General features: G+C 48.2%; 1 protein-coding gene across 48 annotated transcripts in view; it reads right to left on the bottom strand.

Annotated features, from left to right (window-relative positions):
* Positions 1-6,735: 6,735 nt before the first annotated feature.
* The window catches only part of WNK2 (WNK lysine deficient protein kinase 2), a 126,252-nt gene continuing 106,374 nt past the window's right edge, over positions 6,736-26,613 (bottom strand). For 17 of the 48 annotated variants that reach the window (XR_014841146.1, XM_085018336.1, XM_085018338.1 and 14 more), the window contains 4 exons: positions 21,812-21,856; positions 20,050-20,309; positions 9,830-9,941; positions 6,736-6,932 (listed from right to left, as the gene is read on the bottom strand). Coding sequence is in view for 47 of the 48 variants with exons in the window: in XM_085018336.1 (XP_084874462.1) it covers positions 6,907-6,932; positions 9,830-9,941; positions 20,050-20,309; positions 21,812-21,856 (443 nt within the window). In the remaining variant the exon portion in view is untranslated. Of the gene's footprint in view, positions 6,933-7,883; positions 8,062-9,117; positions 9,942-20,049; positions 20,310-21,424; positions 21,494-21,811; positions 21,857-26,613 lie in introns of those variants that run through there. The other 31 variants (XM_085018339.1, XM_021088164.2, XM_085018327.1 and 28 more) reach the window with 6 other exon arrangements.

Here is a 26,613-nt window from a genome sequence, read left to right as displayed (position 1 = left end):
TTCTGTCTACTTGCTCTGTCACTTATTGAGGGATATTGAAATATCTGACTGTAACTGTGTATGTATTTCTTTTCTCTCTCTTTTTTTTTTTGTCTTTCTAGGGCTGCACCCACGGCATATGGAGGTTCCCAGCCTAGGGGTCTAGTCAGAGCTGTAGCTGCCGGCCTACACCACAGCCACAGCAACACAGGATCCAAGCCGCATCTGGGACCTACACCACAGCTCACGGCAATGCTGGATCCTTAACCCACTGAGCAAGGCCAGGGATCGAACTTGCATCCTTATGGATGTAATTGGGTTCGTTAACTGCTGAGCCACAACGGGAGCTATTTGCAGTTTTATCTGTTTTCCGTTTGTATTTCGAAGTTGTTATTGGGGGTAGAAACATTTAGGATTGTAAGTTTTCTTGGTGAGTTGACCTGTTTTCATTATGAAGTGGTATCTTTTCTATCATAATAAGCTTTGCTCTGAAACCTGCATTGTTTGATATAGTCACTCCGGCTTCTTTTTTCTTTTTTGGCCATGGCAGACAGCAGCTTGATGTGGGATCTCAGTTCCTAGATCAGGGATTGAATGTGGACCACAGGGGTGAAAGCCCTGAATCCTGACCATTAGACCACCAGGGAACTCCCTCCAGTTTTCCTTCCTCTCGGATACCTTTTTTTTTTTTTTTGTCTTTTTAGGGCTACACCCACAGCATATGTAATTTCCCAGGCCAGAGGTTGAATCAAAGCTGTAGCCACTGGCTTATGCCATAGCCACAGCAATGACAGACCCATGCCCCAGCCCATGGCAACGCCAGATCCTTAACCCACTGATCGAGGCCAGGGATCAAACCTGCATCCTCAAGGATACTAGTCAGATTCATTTCCACTGAGTCACGATGGGAACTCTCCTCCTCCAGCTTCCTCTTGATTGATGTTAGGATGGTATATCTTGATCCATCCTTTTACCTAAGCCTATTTGTCTTTATATGTAAGGTAAGTTTATTTATGCAACGTAAAATTAGGTCTTTAAAAAATCTAGGAGTTCCCTTTATGGCTCAGCAGGTTGAGAACCCAACTGGTATCCATGAGGATATGGGTTCAATCCCTGGCCTTGCTCAGTGGGTTAAGGATCTGGCATTGCCACAAGCTGTGGCATAGGTATCAGATGTCACCTGGTTGTGGCATTGCTGTGGCTGTGATGTAGGCAGGCAGTTACAGCTCCAATTTGACCCCTAGCTGGGGAACTTCCATATGCCCCAGGTGCAGTCTTAAAAAGAAAAAAAAGTTCAATGTGACAATTTCTTTTAATCAGAGTGATCAGACCATTTATCATACCATTAGAAAATGTGGCTATTGATATAGTGTGGGTTATTCTCTTTAGTTTAATTTTTATTTATCTCATCTGTCCTTTGTTCATCTTTACGTCCTTTCTGTAGTTCTGAGTTTTTTGGTTTTTTGGGGGAGTCCACTTAGGACTACACCCACAGCATATGGAAGTTCCCAGGCTTGGGGTCATATTGGAGCTGTAGCTGCCAGCCTACACCACAGCCACAGCAGCACTGGATGGGAGCCACGTATGTGACCTACACCACAGCTCACGGCAATGCCAGATCCTTAACCCCCTGACCAAGGCCAGGGATCAAATCTGCAACCTCGTGGATAGTAGTCAGGTTTGTTACCGCTGAACCAGAAGGGGAACTCTACAGTTCTGAGTTCTAAACCAAGAGCTCTAAGGTCCTCCACATTGGTGCACTGACAAGCTGGCCTGGCATGCTCCCTCTTGGACACTGTCCCTCCAGTCCATGATGCTAATGCTTTAGGCTGGGGAGGGGTCTCCCATCTCCACATGAACTCACATGGGGCCCAGCAAAAGGAGCAGTGGGCGATTCCTTTCAGTTTTCTGCCACAAATATGTCTTGATCTCCTCTCCCTCCTTTCTCTCCATATTTATCTACATTTGGTATTCACTTAATTTTAGCTTTAAAATATGTGGGTGCAGAGACAAGCATAGATAGTTTCCATCTTGCAAACAGGTTGTGTGCTAAAATGATTTAGTAAGCTATGTGTTAGGGACTGAATGTTGTGCCCACCTAAAGCTCATGCTGAAGCTCTAACCTCCAATGTGACTGTATGTGGAGATAGGATCTTTATGGAAATAATTAAGATTAAATAAAGTCGGGAGTTCCCATTGTGGCTCAGCAGAAACGAATGTGACCAGCACACATGAGGATGCAGTTTCGATCCTTGGCCTCACCTAGTAAGTTAAGGATCTGGTGTTGCTGTGAGCTGTGGTGTAGGTCACAGACGTGGCTTGGATCTGGCATTGCTGTGGTTGTAGTGTAGGCCAGCAGCTAAGACTCTGAGCAGACCCCTAGCCTGGGAACCTCCATATGCCTTGGGTGTGACCCTAAAAAGCAGAAAAAAAAAAGGTAAAAAGAAAAAAGATTAAATGAGGTCATAAGAGCAGGGCCTTGATATAATATGATCAGTGTTCTTATAAGAAGAGGAAGAGGGGAGTTCCTGTTGTGGCTCAGTGGTTAATGAATCTAACCAGGAACTATGAGGTTTCAGGTTTGATCCCTGGCCTTGCTCAGTGGGTTAAGGATCCAGTGTTGCTGTTAGCTGTGGTGTAGGTTGCAGAGGACCCCTCACTACTGTGGCGTGGTATAGGCTGGCAGCTACAGCTCCGATTAGACCCCTAGCCTGGGAACCTCCATATGCTGCCAGCGCAGCCCTAAAAAGACAAAAAGACCAAAAAAAAAAAAAAAAAAAGAAGAAGAAGAAGAAGAGGAAGAGAAAATAGAGCTCATTTGCTCTCTCCACATGCACACAGAGGTCACGTGGACCCACACTAAGATGACAGTGCCTTTGCACCAAGAGAAAAGGTCTTAGAATGAAACCTACCTGCCAGCACCTGGATCCTGGACTTTCAGCCTCCAGAATTGTGAGAAATGATTTTCTTTTGTTGAAGCTGCCCAGAGGTATTCTGTTAGGGGGCCTGAGAACACGATGTCTTTTTACTTCCCAAAGAATGAACAAAATAAATCAAATCTGGGCTCCCAGGCAAGAAGACAAAACTGTTTATGACGTGGAAATTTGGTGCTGAAATAGCATAACTTCGGCTACTCAGGACCCTTGGGGATGCTTACTTTTGTTTCTCCAAGTCTTCCTGGGTCACTGAGAAGCAATCAGCCCTTTGATAAAATGCACACTTTAGATATGAAGCTGTTCAACCCAAGGAGAGGTACATGCCCACCAGGAGACACCAGAGAGTGGACTGTGTGGAGCCTTCCAGGATAGAATGAGAAAGAAAAGCATAGCTCGCCACTGTGGCCTCGCAGCAGGAACTCATGGCAAACCGGGACAACATGGCTGGCCCTGTCCTGGGAGTCCTGGGCTGGGCCTAGAAGTTGCTGTGGGGAGCAGAAATTCCACAAGAAGCAACCAGCTACTGCTAACTTCTGCTCACAGGGAGAGTTTGACTTTTGGCCATGATTCATCATGCAGCAGCTGTGCTCATTGACAATTCTGGAATATACAGAAGATATCCTTAAGTTCTGTCCTTGGGAGCCCTAAAACCAAGTGTGATACATGAGACCCACCCTCGAGATGTTCCTGCTGGCCATGTGACCAATCCCACTGAAGGGAAGATCCCAAGGGTGGCAGGACTGAGAGCAGCAGGGCGCAGAGGTGGGTGAATCATGTCCCAGCAGCCAGGTCAGAAGCCTAGGGACACATCTGGTGGTTGTGACCAACGAGAGTCCTGGACTTCAACACACGGGATTGGAGTTTATGCTAGAGCCACTGGGCAGCAGAGGAGGCTGGACGTGCAGAATCCCCCACCCCTCTCCCCACCCCCGGGGGCAGCTTGGCTGTCAGCATCCTGGGCTTGTCTCTCCACCTGTTCTGATCAATATGGCAAAGAAGCTGCTTCCAGGAGTTCCTGTTGTGGCCCCGTGGTTACCAATCCGACTAGGAACCATGAGGTTGCAGATTCCATCCCTGGCCTCGCTCAGTGGCTTAAGGATCCAGCATTGCCCTGAGCTGTGGTGTAGGTCGCAGATGTGGCTCAGATCTTGCATTGCTGTGGCTGTGGTGTAGGCCAGTGGCTACAGCTCCGATTAGACCCCTAGCCTGGGAACCTCCATATGCTGTGGGTGTGGCCCTAGAAAAGACAAAAAAGACAAAAAAAAAAAAAAAAAAAAGAAGCTGCTGCTTCCAGAGGGCCATCCTCACCTGCGGGGAGGACCCTGGCTGCTCCTGGAGTGGGGGTGGGACAGGCTCTGCTTACTCAGGGTCCCAGGAGGTAAGGTGCCCACTGGCTCCCACTCCAAAGATGTGCTGGGGAGGTGGGCAAATGCTCAGTGATGCTGTGGTGTGAACAGGTATTCAATAGGTCCAGGAGTTCCATCCCATCTCTCCGCACAAGAACCACACCCCCTAGGAAAGGAATCTGATGGCTGCCTACTCAAATTCTGGACGAAACTTGGGTCCTTGTAGGTGTTCACATCCCAGGTCCTGTTATGACAACTTGTGAGCCCCTGGTGGTTTTCCAAACTTCAGCCATCTGCCCTTGCAATTTGTAACACTAGTTCTTGTTCTACTTTTACCTTTAGTTACTGCTATCTTACCACAAAATTTTTTTCTTTTTTGGCTACCCCTTGGTATATGGAGTTCCCCAGGCCAAAGATCAGATCCCAGCCACAGTTGTGACCTATACCACAGTTGTAGCAATGCCAGATCCATTGATCCATTGTGCTGGGCTGGGGAATCGAACCTGAATCCTGGCGCTGCAGAGACACTGCTGGTTCCATTGTGCCACAGTGGAAACTCCCTTTTTTCAATTTTCAACAGCAACACCTGTACTACTATTTGCTTAAAAGGAATGATTTAAATAAATCTGCCATCTGAAAGGTGACCTGTGCATTTTTGTCATCAATAGAAAACCAGTAACAAGAGCCACAAACAGTGACAAAATGAACCCAATGAAAATGTACATTCCATCTGGCAGCACACTTGCCTGCTCTATCTCAGAAGAGGGCAGGGTCCATGGGCACCTGCACACACTGGGGCATGACCACCTGATCTGGGCAGTGGCACCAAGAGATGGCAGGGAATGATGTGGACAGCCCCTGTGTGTGCCCCCAAAGTGCATCTGCACAGCCTGGAAGAAGCTGAGGGGTGGGAGGAGGCCCAGGCTGGATGGAAGCTGAGTCCCAGGGGCTGGCATTTCGTGTGATGAGCATAAATGACGTGTGGAAACACCTTCGACAACTACAGTGTTACGTGCAGCATCTGTGGGTTTCAGGGGTGGCATGACCTGGTGCTGCTGCTCCTATCCCATGTTTGTCACTGGAGGAAACAATACTCTGCAGTCTGAGATTAAGGAAAACAAAGATACAAGTTTCTTATCCCAGTGAATGGGGGCACCCTGAATTCTACCCTGGGCTCCAATGAGAGGCCCCACTCCCACTGGCCAGGCTGCAGCTTAACCTCCATATGTTATCCTGTGAGGCCACTAGCAGGTTTCCTCTGAACTTCGGATGCTCTACCGCATCTGCTACATCACACCAAAGGCCAGTGGGAACATCCTGCCGCCCACCGAGGCCAGGGGTCTCTGGCTGTCCCCTCCCAGGGGTGCACATGGATTCTAGAGGAAGGAACATTTCAGACCGCTGTGGATGCCTGTCCTGGGCTTGGGAGAAAGATGACAAGCCCTCAAGTGACATGGAGTAGGACAGCCTGCAGGTCAGTGAAATGAATGGAGCTGTGAGCATGAAGGCCTACATCCAGGAGGGCCACAGAGCCATCAGCAGAGAGGGGCACCAATGTCCAGCCCCCAAGGGTCTGATGCCTCCAGGGCTCTGCAAAGAAGGGAGCTGCCCTGGACGTGAATGGGGAGACAGCCTGAAAATGTGGCTCAGACCATCCAAGCTCCACAGCCTCAGCTGCCTCTCTGAAAGGTGGGACTTTTTTTTTTTTGGTCTTTTTTAGGGCCACACCCACAGCGTATAGAGGTTTCCAAGCTAGAGGTCAAATTGGAGCTGTAGCTGCAGGCCTACACCACAGCCACAGCAACACCAGATCCAAGACACATCTGCGACCTACACCACAGCTCATGGCAATGCAGGATCCTTAATCCATTAAGCAAGGCCGGTAATCGAAACTGTGTCCTCATGGATGCTAGTCAGGTTCATTTCTGCTGAGCCACGATGGGAACTCCAAGGTGGGATCTTTTTACACAAGATCCTTGGGCTAGCTGGTGTGTTATAGAGCACCATATAAAACTGCAAAGTGGGAGGTCCTGTTTTGGCTCAGCAGGTTAAGAACCCGACTAATATCCATGAAGATGTGGTAGGTTAAGGATCCAGCGTTGCCGTGAGCTGTGGTGCAGGTCACAGACGTAGCTCAGACCCTGTGTTGCTGTGAGCTGTGGTGTAGGTCGCAGATGCAGCTGGGATCTGGCATTGCTGTGGCTGTAGAGTAGGCTGGTAACTGTAGCTCCAATTAGACCCCTAGCCTGGGAAACTCCATATGCCGTGGGTGTGGCAAGCAAGCAAGTTAACAAACAAAACAACTGTAGAGCACCACATAAAGTATTCTTCACCCCTTAGCTAAGGGTCCCTACCCCCAGACCCGTCCAGCTGTGTGGTCCCAGGAGTTTCTCCAATACCTTCATTTGCTCACCACTGTCCCAGGTCACCTGCTTGTCTTGCTAGAAAGGAGAGTTTGAAAAACCAACGTCCTGTTTCCCCCAAAATATTTTTTATTCTTGCTTACATTTGTGTTTCCAATTGTGAATAAAAAATGCTTAGAAAGTGGTTACAAAACATGGTGAACTGGACACGAGGCGTGGGTTCGCCTTCTCTGCGTGAGATGACAGGAGGCCTGGCGTCTGGGTCTGGCAGCCTGCCTGGGCTCAGTCGGGCTTCTCACTTTCAGAATCTAGAAAACAAAACCGCCACAGCTCATTACAGGCCCAATGAGGTCACATGAGGCCCTGGAAGCTGGAATGACGACATCAGAGTGGTCACGCTCCTGGAAGAGCTGGGCCGCCTGACCATGACCCACGCGCTATGCAGGCAGACCCCTGGGGCTGCCTCTGCCATCGGACCACCTTCCACATCGAGGAACCATGCAAACCAGGTAGTGCCTCTCAGTGCCTGCATGCTCCCAGCTCTGGAGAGCGAGGTGCCTCTGGCTCCTTGGGCACAGCAGGAAGAGCATCTCCGAGATGCCCTGGCCTCTACTCAGAGCCAGTGCTGAGTCGATCACTGCAGGTAGCCAGGGGCACAAAGCCTGACTGCATCTCCATGGAGACAGGACGGAGGGACCAGGGCAGCCACCCCAGCTGGGTGGGGCAGGAGGCACCACGACCCCCCAGCTTGAGTGCGTGCAGAATGCACTCGGGGATGAACGCTGCTGGGCGTAAGGTCCATGAACCGGGAAAATGTGCTGAGCCCTGCGAGGAAGCTGTCCCCAAACCTGGCTTTCTGTGAAACAGCCAACAGGGACAGGGGTCAGAGACTCCTGGCCTCCACTGGGCAGAGCACACTGCACGTCTAAAAGCAGATCAAGTTCAGAGTTCAGACGCCAAGTGAACATGGGGGCCCTGCCCAAAGCCCCAGTCTCATCCTCTGAGCCCGGTTAGCTCAGTGTCAACCACACCTGGCTCTTGGTAGGAAGACAGAACCTGCCACTTAGCCCCAGGCCCTTCATGGCCACCATGACCCCCTAGACGAGGGGTTGATGGCAGGCGTGGAGCTGAAAGTGAAGCTGTGCCCAGGACAGGGCTGTGCTGCCTGCCAGGGCCATGCACCCCTGTCCTCCCTAAGAGGCTGGCTGGTGCATGTTTTACGTGGACAGAAGATAAGAAAAAGATGTTGTTCCACACTGTTTTCAAGCAAAAATGTTTATTTTTCTCCTTCATATATACAATCTCTTGGGGATTCTGTGCCACTGGGACCGTTCATGTCCAAGGCCAGGACTCCATGTCTGGTACAGCAGGGGGAGCAGGAAAGGGCAGCTTCTACCACCCTCAGGAACCAGGCGCATGTGATTCTCAACCCAAGGACTGAGGGGCACATTACAGAGAACAGAAATCTCTTACTATAGCATTGTTGCCCTGGCAGAAGATTGTGCACAATCATCTAGAAAATTCAATTCTAACTGAATTGATAGGATAATATATTTAAACTAAAATAAGTCAGCCAGTCCTAGTAAAGTCCTGAAGTACAGCAGAACTGTACAATTCATAGCTGAGCAGCCCAACCAGCTGCCTCCCAGTGGGAAAGGGGAACCATCTTGGCCAGTGAAGTGTGGGGCCTTCAGCTCCCGCCCTGGGCTGTGAGGTGCCTGTCTGAGACAAGTGCCACTGAAATCTCTGGAAGAGGAACATTCCACCCCCAGCAGGGCAGCCTCTGGGCCTGGAGAATAGCCTGAAGGCCAGGGATGAGTGGAACAGCCTGTGAGCACATGGCAAGGCTAAGCCAGGAGCCACAGGCCTCAGTGCAAATGACAGAAGAGGCAGGCAGGCAGGCGGCGGCGGGAGGGTTGGAGGGCCCTCTGGGCAGCAGGGGCCACGCTGTCTCTGCAGAGCCAGCAACCTGCCTGTGCTCCTGCACCGGACACACACCTTTAGTCCCTCTCGCCCCCTTCTCAGCAGCCCTGCAGGTTTTGGGTGATGAGGGCATGTCTGCTTAGCAAGCACTTTACAGCAGGTTCCACACAGCCAAACACAGATGCTGACCTTCCTCCCTAAGAGACCAGCTACCACTGGCAATGCACCGCTCCCAAACCATGTACCGCCAGGCAGCTTGCTGGCAGTGCCCACAGTGCTGAAGGTGAGGGAGCGTGTCCATCTGTTTGCTATCACTGACTGTGCAGCTAGAGAGACCTCGTTTTATAAGTACAAAGCAGAGCTCCTTGAGCATTGCAACTCTTCAGTATTCAAGGTCCACTAGTTCAATGTTTTAAAGGCATGTACACCAGAAAGGGAAAAATCAGACTTTAGCGTCAGATGTGTAAACCATTCTTATCTCTGTGACTTAAAATGGGCAAGCAAGAAATCAATGCACGACTTAACTGTAAATGATATATATACCTTTTCTGATACATAATTTTTTTTTTCTTTTTTGGCTGCCCCACAGCATATGGAGTTCCCTGGCCAGGGATCAGATCCGAGCCATAGTTGCAACCTAATCTGCAGCTGCGGCAACGCTGGCTCCTCAACCCACTGTGCCAGGCCGGGGATCAAACCTGCCTCCCAGCGCTCTCAAGATGTCACCGATCCCATTGTTCCACAGTGGGAACTCCTGATACTTAATTTTTAAAACATCTCTTTCTATCAGCGAATGGAAAAGCCAGAATTCAAGGCACTGTACTTCTGCAGGATGATTACAATGTTCTAACCATCAATTTAAATACAGGAGGTGAGTGCCGAGACAGCACACGGAAACCATGGCAACCTAAGAAGGAACAGGTCTGCAGCAAAAAAGGAAGTGAGGATTGTGGCCCAGGGGCCAGCCCCCCAGCTGGTCACCTGCGGGCAGGTGCAGCAGGACCCGGAGGCCAAACCACAACCCCACTTCTCTAGGCTGTTCAGTCCAGTGCGTTCCACCTGGCAAGTGGTGAGACAGAGAGCTATGTGATCCGCAGCCCGGGGCCGGACATGCTGACCACGGGCGGCTGCAGGAACATGGGGAGTGCTGGCGTGCCTGGGGAGCTCCGACTGCCAGCCTGGGCTGCCCAGGGCCCCCAGAACACTGGAGCTGGGAGCAGGTTTCCATACGGGCCTGAAGGCAGTGCATAGGGTGGGGCTGGGAGGCAGGAGAGGGGAGTACCTGGCATGGGCACAGGCAGGGCTGGGGCAGCTCCGGGAATGACCACGGTGGGTAGAGGGCTGAGTGCCGGGGCCAGACACGGCGTCCCCACTGCTGTTCGAGGCGTGTTCATCTATGAAACAAGAAGAGGAAGAGACATGTGGCTTCCGTCAGCTGGCCTCCCTCAGTGGCCCTGGGGGATCCTGCAGTTTTTCGATCCTCAGGAGAGAGTGGTTTCAGGACCAGCCATGGTGCATCTTTTTTTTTCACGTGTGTGTGTCTTTTTAGAGCCACACCTGCAGCCTATGCTACAGCTACAGCAATGTCAGATCCGAGCTGCATCTGCGACCTCCACCACAACTCATGGCAACACTGGATCCTTAACCCACTGAGAAAGGCCAGGGATCAAACCCGCATCCTCATGGATACTAGTCCATGGGTATCTTAACTGGGTTCTTAACCTGCTGAGCCACAAGAGGAATTCCATGGGGAACCTTTTAACTGCTGACACTACAGTGAAAGTGTGGGGCTGGGCGGCAGCTACTGTCCCTCCCTCACTCTGCAAAGCTGTAGCCTGGTCACCTCTAGGCCACATGCCCTGACTGTCTACAGGCCAGAGAGGGCCTCAAAGCAGACCCCATGGGACCTGAATCCTGAAGTTGTAGTAGGGGACTGCACAATCCAACCCAAAGGCTGCCTGCTTGACTGATCAGTGCCATTATGGGAGGACCAGGACAGCTGGGAACTGTGCTGCATATTGTGTGCCCAGAGATTAGGAGTCAGTGGCAGCACAGCCCCTCTGTTCTTTGCACCCCAAGTATAGCCCCAAAGGAGAAGCAGCACAAGGAGAGGAACTGAGCGCTGATGGTGGATGAGACTGGCATGGCAGTGATGCAGAAACCTGATGAGGTTACAGCAAGAAGAGAGATTATGGGCCAAAAGCCTTTAAAACACTCCAGACAAAACGTTGGCAGATCTAACCAAGCAACCATAAAAGAAACAAAACATTGGCGTTCCCGTTGTGGCTCAGTGGTTAGCGAATCCGACTAGGAACCATGAGGTTATGGGTTTGATCCTTGGCCTTGCTCAGTGGGTTAAGGATCTGGTGTTGCCGTGAGCTGTGGTGTAGGTTGCAGACGTGGCTCGAATCCCACGTTGCTGCAGCTCTGGAGTAGGCCAGCAGCTACAGCTCCGATTTGACCCCTAGCCTGGGAACCTCCATATGCCACAGGAGTGGCCCAAGAAATGGCAAAAAAGACAAAAAAAAAAAAAAAAAAAAAAAAAAGAAACAAAACATCAAAGTCCAGTCAGGTTTGCCCAAAGAATGCAATGCTGCTGTCCCAGTAGAAATCACTGTGTCTTACCAGTTAACACCTCAAGGAAGAATTCCACGTGATGTCCCCCACAGATGCGGGGAGAGTGTCTGAGGAGTCCCATACTCCTTCAAGGAGAGCAGAGTAGCTGAAGCCAGAGGGTGCCTCCTCCATCTGGAAGGGCCCCTGCAGCACCCATGGCCAAACTTGGGCTGCTGGAGAAATGCTAAATGCACTTTCCCCAAGGTTCTCCTTGCCCCTACTCGACACTGTGGAAAATTCCAGCTAATACATGAAAAGGAATTAAATGCCATAGACTTGAAAAGAAAAAGAAAACCATCCTTATTTGCAGATCACAAGATCATGTATGGTGAAAAGCCAAAAGGGTAGACAAACCAATTTCTAGAACTATGAAGCAAATTGAGCAAGACTGCAGGATACAAGGTTCAGAAAACAACCATATTTCTATATACTAGAAATATATGACTATAAAATGAAATTTAAGAGCAATACAAGTTTCAACTACATTCTAAAACATCAACTATCTTGTGGTAAATTTACTTAAAGATGTGTAATACCTTTACACTGAAAATAGCAAAACTTTTCTGAGAAAAAATTTAAAAGACATAAAGAAATGCCATGTTTATAGGAAGACTCACTACTGTGAATGTGTTAAATCTTACCCAGTTGATCTACAGACTCAATACAATAGCAGTCAAAATCCCATAAGGCTCTTTTGTAGAAATATACAAGCTGCTTCTATAATGTACATGGAAATATTAAAATCTAAGAAAAATCAGAGTTCCCTCTGTGGTGCAATGGGATCAGCAGGCACCTTTGCAGTGCCAGGATGTAGATTCAATCCCCAACCCATCACAATGGGTTAAAAGATCCAGCGTTGCTGCAGCTATGGCAGGGTCACAACTGCAGCTAGATCTGGTCCCTGGCCCCTGAACTCCATATGCTGTGGAGTGGCCAACAAAGGAAAACAAAAAAACAAAAAACCTCCCAGCAAACATAAATTCAAGAATGAAATAGTTTCACAGAGAAATCCTACAAAATATATGAAGAACTAATATCTAGCTTCATTTTATTCCAATAAAATGAAGAGGGGGAATTTTTATTGTGGCTCAGCAGTAACAAACCTGACTAAGATCCATGAGGATGCAGGTTTGATCCTTGGCCTCAGTCAGTGGGTTAAGGACCCAGTGTTGCCATGAGCTGTGGTACAGGTTGCAGATGTGGCTAAGATCTTGCGTTGCTGTGGCTGTGGTGTAGGCCAGGAGCTACAGCTCAAATTAGACCCCTAGCCTGGGAATTTCCATGTACTGCACCTGCGGCCCTTAAAAAAAAAAAAAAAAAAAAAAAGAGTTCCCATCGTGGCAAAGTGGTTAACGAATCTGACTAGGAACCATGAGGTTGCGGGTTCGATCCCTGCCCTTGTTCAGTGGGTTAAGGATCTGGCGTTGCCGTGAGCTGTGGTGTAGGTCGCAGATGCAGCTCGGATCTTGCGTTGCTGTGGCTCTGGCATAGGCTGGCGGCCGCAGCTCTGACTGGACCCCTAGCCTGGGAACCTCCATATGCCATGGGAGCAGCCCAAGAAATGGCAAAAAGACAAAAAAAAAAAAAAAAAAAAAAAGAACAAGAGGGGACACTCCCAAATTCATTCTATGAGGCCATCATTACCCTGATACCAAATCCAGAAAAAGACATTCCAAAAAAGAAAAATTACTGGGCAACATCTCAGATGAATATAGATGCAAAAATCCTCAAAAAATATTACCAAAATTCAGGAGTTCCCGTCGTGGCGCAGTGGTTAACGAATCCGACTAGGAACCATGAGGTTGCGGGTTCGGTCCCTGCCCTTGCTCAGTGGGTTAAGGACCCGGCGTTGCCGTGAGCTGTGGTGTAGGTTGCAGACGCGGCTCGGATCCTGCGTTGCTGTGGCTCTGGCGTAGGCCGGTGGCTACAGCTCCGATTCGACCCCTAGCCTGGGAACCTCCATATGCCGGCGGGAGCGGCCCAAGAAATGGCAAATAGACAAAAAAAAAAAAAAAAAAAAAAAAAAAAATTACCAAAATTCAACAATGTATAAAAAGGATCATACACCATGATCACATGGGATTTATTCCAGGGATGCAAGGATAGTTCAATATCAATAAGTCACTCAGTTGATATACCACATTAGCAAAAAGAAGGCTAAAATTCACACGATCATTTCAACAGACACAGAAAAAGCATTTGGCAAAAAAATCAACATCCATTCATGATAAAAATTCTCATCAAAGTTGGCATAATAGGAACACATCTCAACATAATAAAGGACGTTTATGATAAACCCACAGCTAACATCATACTCAATGATGAAAAGCTGAAAACATTTCCCCTAAGACTAGGAACAAGACAAGGATGCCCACTCTTGCCAGTTCTATTCAGCATAGTATCAGAAGTCTTAGCTACAGCAATCACAAAAGAAAAAGACATAAAACACTCTAAGAACTAATAAATGAGTCCAGGAAAGCTATAGGATATAGGTTAATGTACAGAAATCTATTGCCTTTCCATACACTAATAATCAACTATCAGAAAGAGAAATCAAGAAAACAATCCCACTTAAAATTGCATCAAAAAGAATAAAATACCTAGGAATAAATTTAATCAAGGAGGTGAAAGATCTATAATCTGAAAACAATGAAACTCTGACGAAGGAATTCAAAAATGATACAAAGAAATGGAAAGATATCCTGTGTTGTTTGACAGGAAGAAATAATATTGTTAAAATGTCAACATTATCCCAAGGCAATCTACAGATTTTATTTAATTCAATACTTATTAAAACACTTATGACATTTTCCATAAAACTAGAACAAATAATCCTAAAATTTATATGGAACCACAAAGGTTCGCAATTGCCAAACCAACCTTGAGAAAGAAGAACAAAGCTGGAGGTGTAGGAGTTCCTGCAATGGTTCAGTGGAAACAAATCTGACTAGCATCCATGAGGACGCAGGTTTGATCCCTGGCCTCGCTCAGTGGGTTAAGGATCTGGCGTTGTCATGAGCTGTGGTGTAGGTCACAGTCGTGGCTTGGATTTGGCATGGCTGTGGCCAGTGGCTACAGCTCCAATTCAACCCCTAGCCTGGGAACCTCCATATGCCATGGTGTGGCCCTAAAACAAAAACAAATACAAAAAGCTGGAGGTATCACACTCTCTATCTTCACAGAGTATTATAAAGCTACAGTAGTCAAAACAAGATGGTACTGGCACTAAAAAAGACATATAGATCAGTGAAAAACAATAGAGGGCCCAGAAATAAACCCACACACATATGGTCAATTAATCTATGACAAAGGAGGCAAGAATATATAAAGGGCTAAAGGTAGTCTCTTTGATAAGTGGTGCTGAGAAAACTGCACAGCTACATGTGAAAGAATGAAATTAGAAATTCTCTAACACCATATACAAAAATAAGCTCAAATGAATTAAAGACCTAAGTAAGACTAAAAGTCATAAAACTCTTAGAGGAAAACATAGGTAGAACACTCTTTGACATAAATCATGGCAATATGTATTTTTTTATCTGTTCCCTAAGGTAAAGGGACCACAACCAAAAATAAACAAATCAGACCTAATTAAACTTAAAAACTGTGTGCAGCTATGGAAACCTTTGACAAAAATAAAGACAAACAACTGAAAGGGAGAAAACATTTGCAAATGATATTGCCGATAAGGGGTTAATACCCCAAATACACCAATAGCTTATACAACTTAGTATCAAAAAACATAAACATCCCAATTACCTAATGGCAGAAGACTTGAATAGGTACTCTTCCAAAGAAGACATACAGATGGCCAACAAGCACATGAAAAATTCTGGCAAGGATGTGGACAAAAGGGAACCCCAGTACACTGTTGAAGGGAATGTAAACTGGTGCAGACACTATGGAAAACAAAAATAGAACTAAAAATAGAATTACCATATGATTCAGCAGTTACAATCCTGGGTATATATCCATAGAAAATGAAAACACTAATTTGAAAAGATACATGCACTTCAATGTTCACAGCAGTATTATTTACAATAGCCAAGACAGGGATACAACCTAAGCAACAGATGAATGGATAAAGAAAATGTGGTTTATATATACAATGGGATATTACTCAGCTATTAGAAAAGAATAAATTTTGCCATCTGCATCAACATGGATGGACCTGGAGGGTATTATACTTAGTGAAATAAGTAAAACAGGAATTCCTATCGTGGCTCAGCAGAAACACAATCTGACTAGCATCCATGAGGATGCAGGTTCGATCCCTGTCCTCGCTCAGTGGGTTAAAGGATCCAGCATTGCCATGATCTGTGGTGTAGGTCGCAGACACAGCTTGTATCCTGAGTTGCTGTGGCTGTGGCATAGGCTGGCAGCTACGGCTCCGATTCAACCCCTAGCCTTGGAACCTCCATATCCCTAAAAAGACAAAAAAAAAAAAAAGAAAAAAAAAAAAAGAAAGAAAGTCAAACAGAGAAAGATGAATATGTATACTATCAGTTATTTGTGGAATCTAAAAAATAAAATAAATGAATATAACAAAACAAATAGACTCGTTACCAATGGGGAGCAGGGGCAGGATGGGGCTGGAGATTAAGAAGTACAAATATGTATAAAATAAATAAGCCACAAGGATATAGTGTACAGCATAGGGAATACAGCCACCATTTTATAACTTTAATGATGTACAATCTATAAAAATATCAAAGTATTATGTTCTACATTGGAAACTAATAAAATACTTTAAATCAACTGTACTTCAATTAAAAAAATTTGTTTCAAAAGAAAAAGAAAGGAAAATGATGGGGAAAGCTTTCTCATACAAAGACCAACCAAAAGTGAGCTGCAATGAGTCTATGTTGTCATCAGACAAAATAGATTTTATACTAAAAAAAATTATAAGAAGGAGCTCCTGCTGTGGTGCAATGGGACTGGTGGCATCTCTAGAGCACTGGGTCGCAGGTTCCATCCCTAGCCTGACACAATGGGTTAAGGATCCAGTGTTGCTGTAGCTGTGGCATGGGTTGTAACTGTGACTCAGATCTGATCCCTGGCCTGGGAACTCCATTATGCCATGGGGCAGCCAAAAAAAAAAAAAAAAAAAAAAAGAATTACAAGAGACAAAGAAGGACACTATATATTAATACAATATTTGATCCATCAATAGAGTATAACAATTATAAATATATAAGCACCTAACCACAAAACTTAAAATTACTTGATACTAACATAGATATACCTAAAGGGAGAAATTCTACATGAATAGTTGTAGACTTTAGTACTTCACTTTCAATAAAGAAAAACCAGATAGAAGATTCATAAGGAAAGGACCACCATAGCTAATTAGGCCCAACAAACAAACATTTATAAATACTCCACACAGTAAGAACAGACTATTATTGGGTAAGCACTGACAAGTGGCTTTACTTTTCCTTTTTTCTTTTGTAATGCAAGTGCCTGACTTAAGCAGTGATTGCCTGAGGCAACTTAAGCTTTGATATCCTGAGGCATTCACTTCAAAGAAGCCACCTCAAATAAATACACTGCCTGCCACACTAGGTAAAGACCCAGTATTCTGGGAGTTCCTGTCGTGGCGCAGTGGTTAACGAATCCGACTAGGAACCATGAGGTTGTGAGTTCGGTCCCTGCCCTTGCTCAGTGGGTTAAGGTGGTGTAGGTTGCAGACGTGTCTCGGATCCCGCGTTGCTGTGGCTCTGGCGTAGGCTGGCGGCTACAGCTCCTATTGGACCCCTAGCCTGGGAACCTCCATATGCCTCGGGAGTGGCCCAAAGAAATAGCAAAAAGACAAAAAAAAAAAAAAATCCCAAACTCCCAGCGCATCCCCCAACTCCCCAACCTGTCTCCTTTGGAAACTGTAAGTTTTGCATGTCTGTGAGTCAGCGTCTGTTCTGCAAAGAAGTTCACTGTATACTTTTTTCAGATTCCACATGTAAGTGATAGCATTTGATGTTGGTAAGCCCCTGTATTTTAGAGATCTCTGGTTGATTTTAGATAACGGATCATTTGGCTATTGATTTATTTTTTTCTTTTCTTTTCTTCCTGCATTTTCATTCCCTCTCTCATGTTTCAGGTTCACCGAGAAAGAGTGAGCTGGTAGAATCCCAACAACAGCAGAATCCCAGGTCTGCCTGTTTGTCCGTCTGAGTGACTCTCTCTCCTTGCCTCTCTCCCCCTCTCTCCTTGCAGCCTGTCATACATCCTCCTCAGGACTTGTAAGTCATAAGCCTTGTCCTTTTCAAAGTTTTCTGCTGGCTATTGCTAACTCTCACAATGATAGTAGGAGCCACAAGGTTGGTCCAGCTCCATCACTGGTTCTGAAAGGGGAACCCAGGCCCAGGGGAGTGCTCCGTAGTATTTCTACCTGGTGGCACCACTACCGATAGGCTGAAAGCAGTACAAAACAAATACATTCTCTTTTTAAGTGCACAGGGAACATTCTCCAGAATAGGGCATATGTTAGGCCTCTAAACAAGTCTCAGTATATTTTATTTTATTTATTTATTTATTTCAGGGCCACACCTGCAGCATATACATTGGAGCTGTAGTCACCGGCTTATAGCACAGCTCGCAGCAACGCAGGATCTGAGCCACATCTGCCACCTACACCACTGCTCATAGCAACGCCAGATCCTTAACCCACTGAGTGAGGCCAGGGATCGAACCTGAGTCCTCATGAATGCTAGTCAGATTCGTTTCCACTGAGCCACGACGGGAACTCCTCAAAATATTTTAAAAGACTGAAATAATACTAAGTATCTTTTCTAACACCATGAATGAAACTAGACATTTTAAAAAAACTAGAAAACTGGCATATACATGTAGTAATTAAACAACGCATTAAAAAAAATCAAAGATGTAATCACAAGGGAAATCAGAAAACACCTTAAACAAATCAAAAGAAAATACAATATATCAAAATTTATTAGATACAGCAAAAGAAGTGTCCAGAGGGTAATTTATAACTGCAAATGCCTACACTAAAAAAGAAGAAAGAGGAGTTCCCATTTGATCCCTGGCCTTGCTCAGTGGGTTAAGGATCTGGCATTGCCCTAAGCTGGGGGTCAGTTGCAGATGTGGCTCAGATCCTGCATTGATGTGGCTGTGTCTGTGGTGTAGGCTGGCAGCTACAGCTCCGATTAGACCCCTAGCCTGGGAACCCCCATATGCCTCTGGTGCGGCCCCCAAAAAAAGAGAGAAGAAGAAGAAGAAAGATCTAGGAAAGATCTAGGAGTTCCCAATGTGGCTCAGTGGTAATAAGCCCAACTAGTATTCATGAGGACATGGGTTTGATCAAAATTTAAGGTCCCAATAAATTTTATTTTATTTTATTTTTTTGTCTTTTTGCTATTTCTTGGGCCCCTTCCACGGCATATGGAGGTTCCCAGGCTAGGGGTCGAATCAGAGCCGTAGCCACTGGCCTACGCCAGAGCCACAGCAACGCAGGATCCGAGACGCGTCTGCAGCCTACACAACAGCTCATGGCAACGCCGGATCGTTAACCCACTGAGCCAGGCCAGGGACCAAACCTGCAACCTCATGGTTCCTAGTCGGATTCGTTAACCACTGCGCCATGACGGGAACTCCCCAACAAATTTTAAAGAGCTAAAAACATACAAAGTTTGTTCTTTTATCATAGTGTGATTAGATTTTAAAAATACTAATAAAAATACTAATAAAAAATACTAATAATTTCATGAGGAAATTAGTAACTATACTTTCTCAAACCACCATGGAAATTACAAAATACTTTGAAAAGAAGATTAAAGAAAATGATACATATCAAAACTTTTGTGATGCAGCTAATACATTAGAGGGAATTTTATAGACTGAATACCTATATTACAAAACAAAGCTTCAGAATCAAGACACTACCTATCTCAAGAAGCTTTCTGTAACAGCAAAAAGTCACTCAAAAGACAGAAGGAAAGATGGAATACAAAAAAGAAACTAATGAAATATACAATAAAAAATTAATATCAAAGACAAAATGATGAATTCTTTGAAAATAAAATTTATAAACTAAGTAAAGTGCACAAGGAGAGAAAGACAGAGAGCGGATGAAAACCCAGAGAAATCACCAAAACTGGGAAAAACAAGACACCACTGTAAGTTCTGAAAAGTATAAGAAGTTATTTTGAACAACTTTATTGCCAATTAATTAAAAAACTTAAATTTAGAGATGTACCGAAAGACACTGAAACCATGATAAAAACCTTACCCTCAAGGGATGGAAAGATGTGTGACAAGGAGAGCAAAATGTCAATCAGAGTGCACAGGCAGTGGGTACCTAAGAGCTCACTGCAGAGTTTTCAATGCTCTGTATGTTTGAAATTTTTTGAAATAAAAGGTCATAGGAGAACCTTCCCACACTCAAAACTAACAAAACAAAACGACAACCAAAAAACCCTCCTGGCCCCGATGGCTTCACCAGTGAAATTTGTTAAACATTTTAGGAAGAAATAACACAGTCTTGCACAAACTCTTCCGGGAGATTGAAAAAGAGGGAATATTCTTCTAAGCAGGTTTTTAAGTCGGCAGGTCCTGATACAGGAATGCATCATACGACAAAACCTAAGACAGCTACTTCTCACTTCTGTCCCACATGGTCTGGGGTCGCCCAAAAGGAGTGTCCCCTGGGCGTGGCACGCAGACCTGCCCACATTGCCAGCCTGGACTTTGACAGGAGACAGGGGAAGGTGGGCCCACTAGGACGAGGCACACCTACAAGCTGCTGCCCCATGTGGATACTGCCCAACTCCACATTGCTCTGCTGCTCTGCTGAGATGTGGAGTTGCAGCCTCACTCCCATCCTGGCCCTGCGGCCCTGGGCAGGCCCACACCCCACCATGCCCCACTTACAGCCCGTGCCTCGCCAGGAGCTGGGGGCCGGCCTGCCATGGCCTCCATATCCTGCAGCTTCTGCGTCTGCTTCAGCTGGTTGAGTGACGGCTTCAGCTGAGTGGGTCCCACCGTCTTGCTTGTCCACTCGTCCACCAGCTTGTGCAGGTCGTCTGTGAAGGTGCCCTTCTTGTTGTTACTGTTGTTCACCTGTGCCTGGATGTGCAGGGCAGGCTGGGGGCCCGGCTCAGGGCCTGGGACCAGGCTGCTGGTGGAGGACCCTGGGGAGCACACACAGGCCAGGGTTGGTGACACCACACACCAGCACCACTGACCGGCTGCGGTCATTCATACAATGGTCTCACTTAGGCCAGACAACACCTTGCTTCAGGAGATGGTCTGCATTTGGGGGGTCCATTTACCAGTTTTAGACACAATGGAGCATTTCCATGGACCTCAGGGGACTGGGTCGTGCCAGGCAGCCATCACGCCATCTCATCAGCCAGGCCGGGAGACAGGACCCCAGCTGCCGAGAGCCTTTCTCAGCATCCACTCTGTGCCCACACTGCCCAGGACCACCAGACTGCCACGTGACAGAGCTCAGAAAACTCCTGGTGCATGGACACAGATTGGGGGGGCAAATTCCTCAGGCTTCTAACAGGAGGATTCAGAGGAGATTCAGCCACACTTTGGGCAGAGTGCTTAGCAGCTGCTGCTATCCTTCCAGCAAAGGCAAATGTTTGCCATCGGCTGGACTGCTGCCCTTCTATGAGTGATGATAGCTTGGTGATGTGGAATCTAAGATACAGAAATTGCACCTTTCTTCAGCAGCACATGTGATAAAAATGAGAGGTACAAACACCCAGAGCCTTCTGATGTGAGCCCACAGGCTTGGTGCCATCCATGGGCTGAGGTCAGTAGGAGGAGGAACTGGGATGTCAGCTGCCTGGTAAGGTCTGGGGCTGCAGCTTAGCTGGAACTGGACAAAGATAAGTGCATGCGGCCACTTGACCGAGAGATCTTTTTTAATGACCAAAAATGGACTTAAATTTTTTTTTTTTTATCATATCCCTTTCTTCCCCGCAACACATAATTTCTGGTTGGCAATTTTGGAAGAGCCAATTAAAAAATTTCCTGGATGAAATAAGGAACCTAACGACCATCTCTTCAAACAAGCCATTGCAAAATGTAGTTTACTTTAGAGGCTAGCAATGAAAAAGCACAGACACAACAGTTAAACATTAGTGATGAGATTTTATACACGTTGCTATCTCTACATGAACATCTCAGCCAGAAAAGAAAAACAGAAAAATTAAGGAAAAAAAAAAAAGAAAAAAGAAAAGAAAAAAAAAGAGGCACAAGATGAGAGCAGTGGGTGGCCCCAGTAAACTGATACCCATTTTGTCCCGGCATCTCTCCTCTGTTGGGGGCACTCATCTTTAGCACTTCAGGGAAATACTCATTCCTACGGTTTTGGAAAAGGAGCCAATTAATGATTGGTAATGTATGGACGTTCCAGAGAAGGAAAGCCTGTGAGATGTGAACTGGCGAGAAGGCACAAACTCAAGGAGCCATGGAGACTCAGAAGGGCGCCCCAAGGGCGGCTATCTTGCCAGGTGGAGGCTAAGCAGCACCCATGGAGGGTTGTCGCAGAGCAGGCCCATACCCGCCCACCCGCCGGGCCCTTGGCTCCTGGTCCAGCCACGGACACCCTGATGCGCATCTAGCCACAAGAAAGCCCATGCGATGGAAGCGGACAAGGGGTAAAAAACCCGATAATTACGACTGCTGTGCTCTTTGCCTAGACAGAGACGCTTCAAGGCAGACCCTGCAAGGGAAGAAGAAATGACACAAGACCACAGGGTTAGGCAAGACGGCACACATGGGGGACAAGCCACCACACTCTAAGCAAAAGTCATCAGTGTGCGAGAAGGAGTGAAGGCCAGCAGTTCAGAGAGAAGGGGACCAGCCTCCTGGGCTAACTGGGCAGCCCCCAAGTCAGTGTGGAGGTTCACACGAGCTTCGCCGAGGGGCGGAGGTGCAGGGCCAAGCCCCAAGCTTCAGGTAGAAGTGTGTAGAAGTATGTGTGTCTCTAGAAGCATATTCCAAAAAAAAAAAAAAAAAAAAGAAAAAAGAAAAAAGAAAAATAAAGAAAGGAAAAAAAGAAAAAGGAAAAGGAAAAAAAAGCAAAGCACACTGCTTGGCTTTCAAATGTAAGGTTTTTAGGAGCTGCACTGGTTGAGGCAGGAAATCCACTAAAAGTCAGCCAGGAGCACTCTCAACAGGCTTGAGGCCCTTGGGTGGTTTTCCAAGTGCAAAAAGATACATTGTTTTGCAGGTTTTGTTTTTTGGGGTTGTTTTTTTGTCTTTTGAGGGCTGTACCCTTGGCATATGGAGGTTCCCAGCCTAGGGGTCTAATTGGAGCTATAGCTGTCGGCCTACACCAGAGCTACAGCAACACCAGATCCGAGCCACGTCCGCGACCTACACCACAGCTCACGGCAACACTGGATCCTTAACCCACTGAGCGAGGCCAGGGATTAGACCTGCAACCTCACAGTTCCTAGTTGGATACATTTCCATTGTGCCATGACGGGAACTCCTTTTTTTTGCAGGTTTGAGGCCAGCCCTGGATCCTGGGCAGCTGCCTTGAACAGGCCAGTGGTGAGTGTGGAAGGGGAAATATGAGGGGTCCTATCTAGAGAGGTGGGGGAGGACTCATCCTGGTGGTAACGCGGCCGCCTCATCTGGTCCTCCACATCCACCAGGGACAAGGCGAGGCCTCCTCACTGCACCACCACTAAGAGCTACTGACCCTGTGCTCACTGGAGGCTGTCTGTGCTGCGACAGATCAGCAGTGACTTTAGTGTCTGGCCTGATGATCAGTGCCCAAATGGAGGGTGGTGAACTGGCCTGGAGGGGCTTCTACACCTGGCTTACTCGGTGACATGCCAGGAAGACAAAGGTGGAATGGGCAAGGATGGCTCAGGTGTCCCCAAGGTCACTCAGCAAGGCCACACTAGCATGGAGGGTTGCCTGTGCTGCTGCCCCTCGTCTGGAGCACAGTCCCTGGCACAGCCCACGCTCCCTACAGGGTACCTGCCACAGCACCATTCACAGCACTCTCACTATGGAGGGCGAGACGTGGCCTCCTGGGTTTGAGGACAGGGGCAGACTCCTTGCGGAAGAGCTGTGTGCATTGGCCTTAGAAACCTAGCTCGGACTGAGTTGTACTTAATTTCTTTTTCTTTTTATGGCCACATGTACGGCATACGAAAGTTCCTAGGCTAGAGGTCAAATTAGATCTACAGCGGCCGGCCTACACCACAGGCACAGTAACACAGGATCCAAGCTGTGTCTGTGACCTACACCACAGCTCATGGAGACACCAGATCCTTAACCCACTGAGCAAAGCCAGGGATTGAACACGCATCCTCATGGATCCCAGTTGGGTTCATTGCCACTGAGCCACGACGGAAATTTCCTCAAGAGGAACTCTGAATTGTACTTATTTTAGTTCATCCTGCTGTGTTCTCTGAGGCTGACTTGGTAAAAAAGGGATGTGATTTTCTGTTGGGGTCTCTAATGTGGGAATAAAACCAAAATGGCCAGGCAGAAGTGGCCCAGACTATTGGACTTTTTGAAGTGGGACCTTCAAAAGGTCTTTGCTGGTCTATGTCCTGAGATGGACGCCCAACTGGGAGCACAAGCTCTGGGGACTCCAAGGCACCAAGGGAGGAGGGTCCTGGGCTCTGTGACCATACAGGACACCAGATTTCCCAGTCAGGCTCCTGTGCTTACAGCGTCCTCTGGATCATAGCCGTCTGCTACAGACAACCTCTGGGATGTGGCACAAATCGCTCTGTCAGGTCCCTGCAGCCTCACAGTGGCAGGTTCTTTCTAGAGGGTACTCTGTGCCTGCCTGGCAGCTCCAAGGTGGCTAGAGCTCTACATTCAGAGCTGCTTCCTGTCACCTGCACGGGAAGGAGAACATTTGAGCCAGCCTGTTCAGAACTGCTTGAGGGAGGCTGGCCTGCCATCAGGGCCCCAGACCCACCATCCCAGGAAGCCAGGGCCAAGGCCATCGGCCACTAGGATGCCTTGCTCAGAGCCAGAGAGCAATACCAGCCCACTGGAACCACCACACCCTCACTGGACACAGACCAAGGCGATGGAGCACAGATGGCTCTCAGCCTTCCACAACCTTGCTGAGCACCAGCTCTGAGGGCCCCAGAGCACTGCGGCCTCCCAGCCCACAGGGTGGACCTTTAAATACAAACAAGCCAGATTTGGGTCTCTCCACTGAGGTCGCACTGTCTGGCTCAGTGCAGAACCACAGCTGAGCTGGCATCATACAGCCAGTAACCAGCCATCACTCACACCAGAGCCCTGTCTGTCCTCGGGTGGCCCCTTGAATCTCCTCCCCCACATCTGTGCCCTGGCCAACATCCTATCCTTGACACCCACCACGCAGACAGCATCTGATGAACAAGCTCCCACCCAGCCCTGTTCACTGTGCTTTGTGCTAGTGTATTCATTCACCGAGTTTCTGCCTACAGAGCCAGCAGGCTACACCCAGCAATGCAAAGGCACTGGGGCCACAGAGAACCCACGCAGGGCCCACCTGGGATACACAAGGGGCCCAAACAGGGCCCACAGGATACCTACATGGGACCCACCTGGGCCCCAAGGGAGCCAACATCAGGCCCACATGGGGCATGAGGGCTTAAACCCGCCCCAGGCCTGGTTTCCCACCAAGACTAGAGGCCTCCAGCCACCAGAACTTCCGTCCTTAGCCAAAGCTTGGCAAGAGCCAGTTTGGAGGCCTCAGAACTACTCAGAGAAGCTCCGGCATGGGCCAGTGCTGGGGATGTAGGACTTGGTGGCCTCTCCCGGCCACGGGGAAAACTGTTCTTTCTAGACTATAAAGGAGCAGCAGCACACAGGATGACCTAACATCTCACCCTGGTGTAGCACCTGTTTGTGGGGGCCCCCTGCAGAGCCAGCGGCCACCTGCCTTCACATCCAGGCCGGGGGTTTCAGGCAGTGCCCAGGCCTGTGCGCAGGGAGGCCCCCACCCCACTCAACCTCACATTCACTTCAGCATGTAAACAGGCTGTTCTCAGTGTGGACGGCCGGCCCTGTCAGCACCGATGCCGTTCAGACCCTTGGACTGTAGGAAGGATGCCTCAAAGCCCAGGGTGTCTGAGGCAGGCAGACTGCCTAAGAAGTAGGCCAGGCCCTGTGGCCATCATTGCTCTTGCCTTTCATCAGTGTTCCAATACTAATGAGGCTCACAAGGATCTGGGGACAGAAGCCTCTACAGAGACCAGCCAGGGGCCTCCCCGCCTCCTCCATGATAAGAGGTGAGCCTCCGACAGGTCGGCCTTGCCCCTCAGAGGCCTTAGACCCTCTGCTCTGGCACAGGAGACAAATGGCCTACAGAGCCAAGACATCACTCAGTGTTCTTCATCAAGCCACCAATTTCTCGAGCCAACAAAAGTGCCAAAACTTGTCCATGAAGATAAACAGGGAAGCAGGATGCTTCTTGGCTCTGCCCTGGGGTGACTCCATTGCCCAGGGGGGACAGGGCCTGCCCTAGAGAGAGCCCAACCAGGGAGGGTGGGGCTCCATGAGGGGGTGTCTCCTCCCTGGGTGACCTCCCCTGGCTGAGTCCCCACAGGGAAGGGAAGAGCCTGCTGCTGCTGGACATGTGAGAAAACGACAAAGGAGACCCTTCATTCCATGTGCACAGATAAAGGCCTGGAAGGGACCTGCACCACTGTTCAGATGAGGAGGAGTCAGAGACAGGGAGGAGCAATGGGTCTGACCACAGCTTCTGACCAACAGGATGTGAGGACACACCCTCTTCTGCAACGCCTGACTCCCAAAACATGGTCCCCAAGCTTCCCTAAACCCTCCATCAACTGCAAAGAGGGGTCTGTGGCCAGAGCCTCACTCCCACTTCCCTGGGGAGGCGTGTTCCGGCCTACGCTGGGGGGCACCCGGGCTTCACCCTCCCTACGTTCTCCACCCTGACACGGTCACCTCGCCCACCTCGAGTCACCTCCGAGTCCTGGAACTCCTGCAGCCCTACCCATCTCCTACCCATCTCATCTCTGATCTGCAAGGAGGCAAGGGCCTTCTCTCTCTACTTCCAAACTGAACACAGGTTTTCTTTTCCTAGAGTCTTGTCTCCTATTCAGTTCAAGGCAGCAAACTGAAAACTCCTCTAGGCTTTCTCTCTAGCTCCTGGGCTGGGCCAGCTGACCCCACACCTCCATGGCCATGGCCCTTGGTGCCCAAGCTCCCGCTCCATCCTCCCCTTGCAGCAGACCCATATCCCACCAGGTGTGCACACTTCAAGATCTTCTAACCGCTCTGCATGCCCCCTTCTCTGCCACCTCTGCCTAAAGCTCCCCCAGCCTCTCAGCCTTAGGGGGGCTGCAACCAGCTTAGAATTCCCTCCAGCTGTTCACATGTACATTCTCAGCCTTCTCTGAGACCACAAATCTCCCCGGTCATCTAGGAGCCAGCAGACAGCAGCAGCTCCAGGAGGACCCCCGGAGGGCTTGGTGAATGTCA

The sequence above is a fragment of the Sus scrofa genome, chromosome 3 (genome assembly GCF_054392235.1).
Source record: "Sus scrofa isolate SSC_HxYL_T2T_F1_AM1 chromosome 3, Sscrofa_HxYL_maternal_Yorkshire_Landrace_v2.0, whole genome shotgun sequence".
In the NCBI taxonomy this organism is placed as follows: domain Eukaryota; kingdom Metazoa; phylum Chordata; class Mammalia; order Artiodactyla; family Suidae; genus Sus; species Sus scrofa.
Note: the sequence above shows the minus strand (reverse complement) of the source record. Positions and strands in the feature narration are given on the sequence as shown.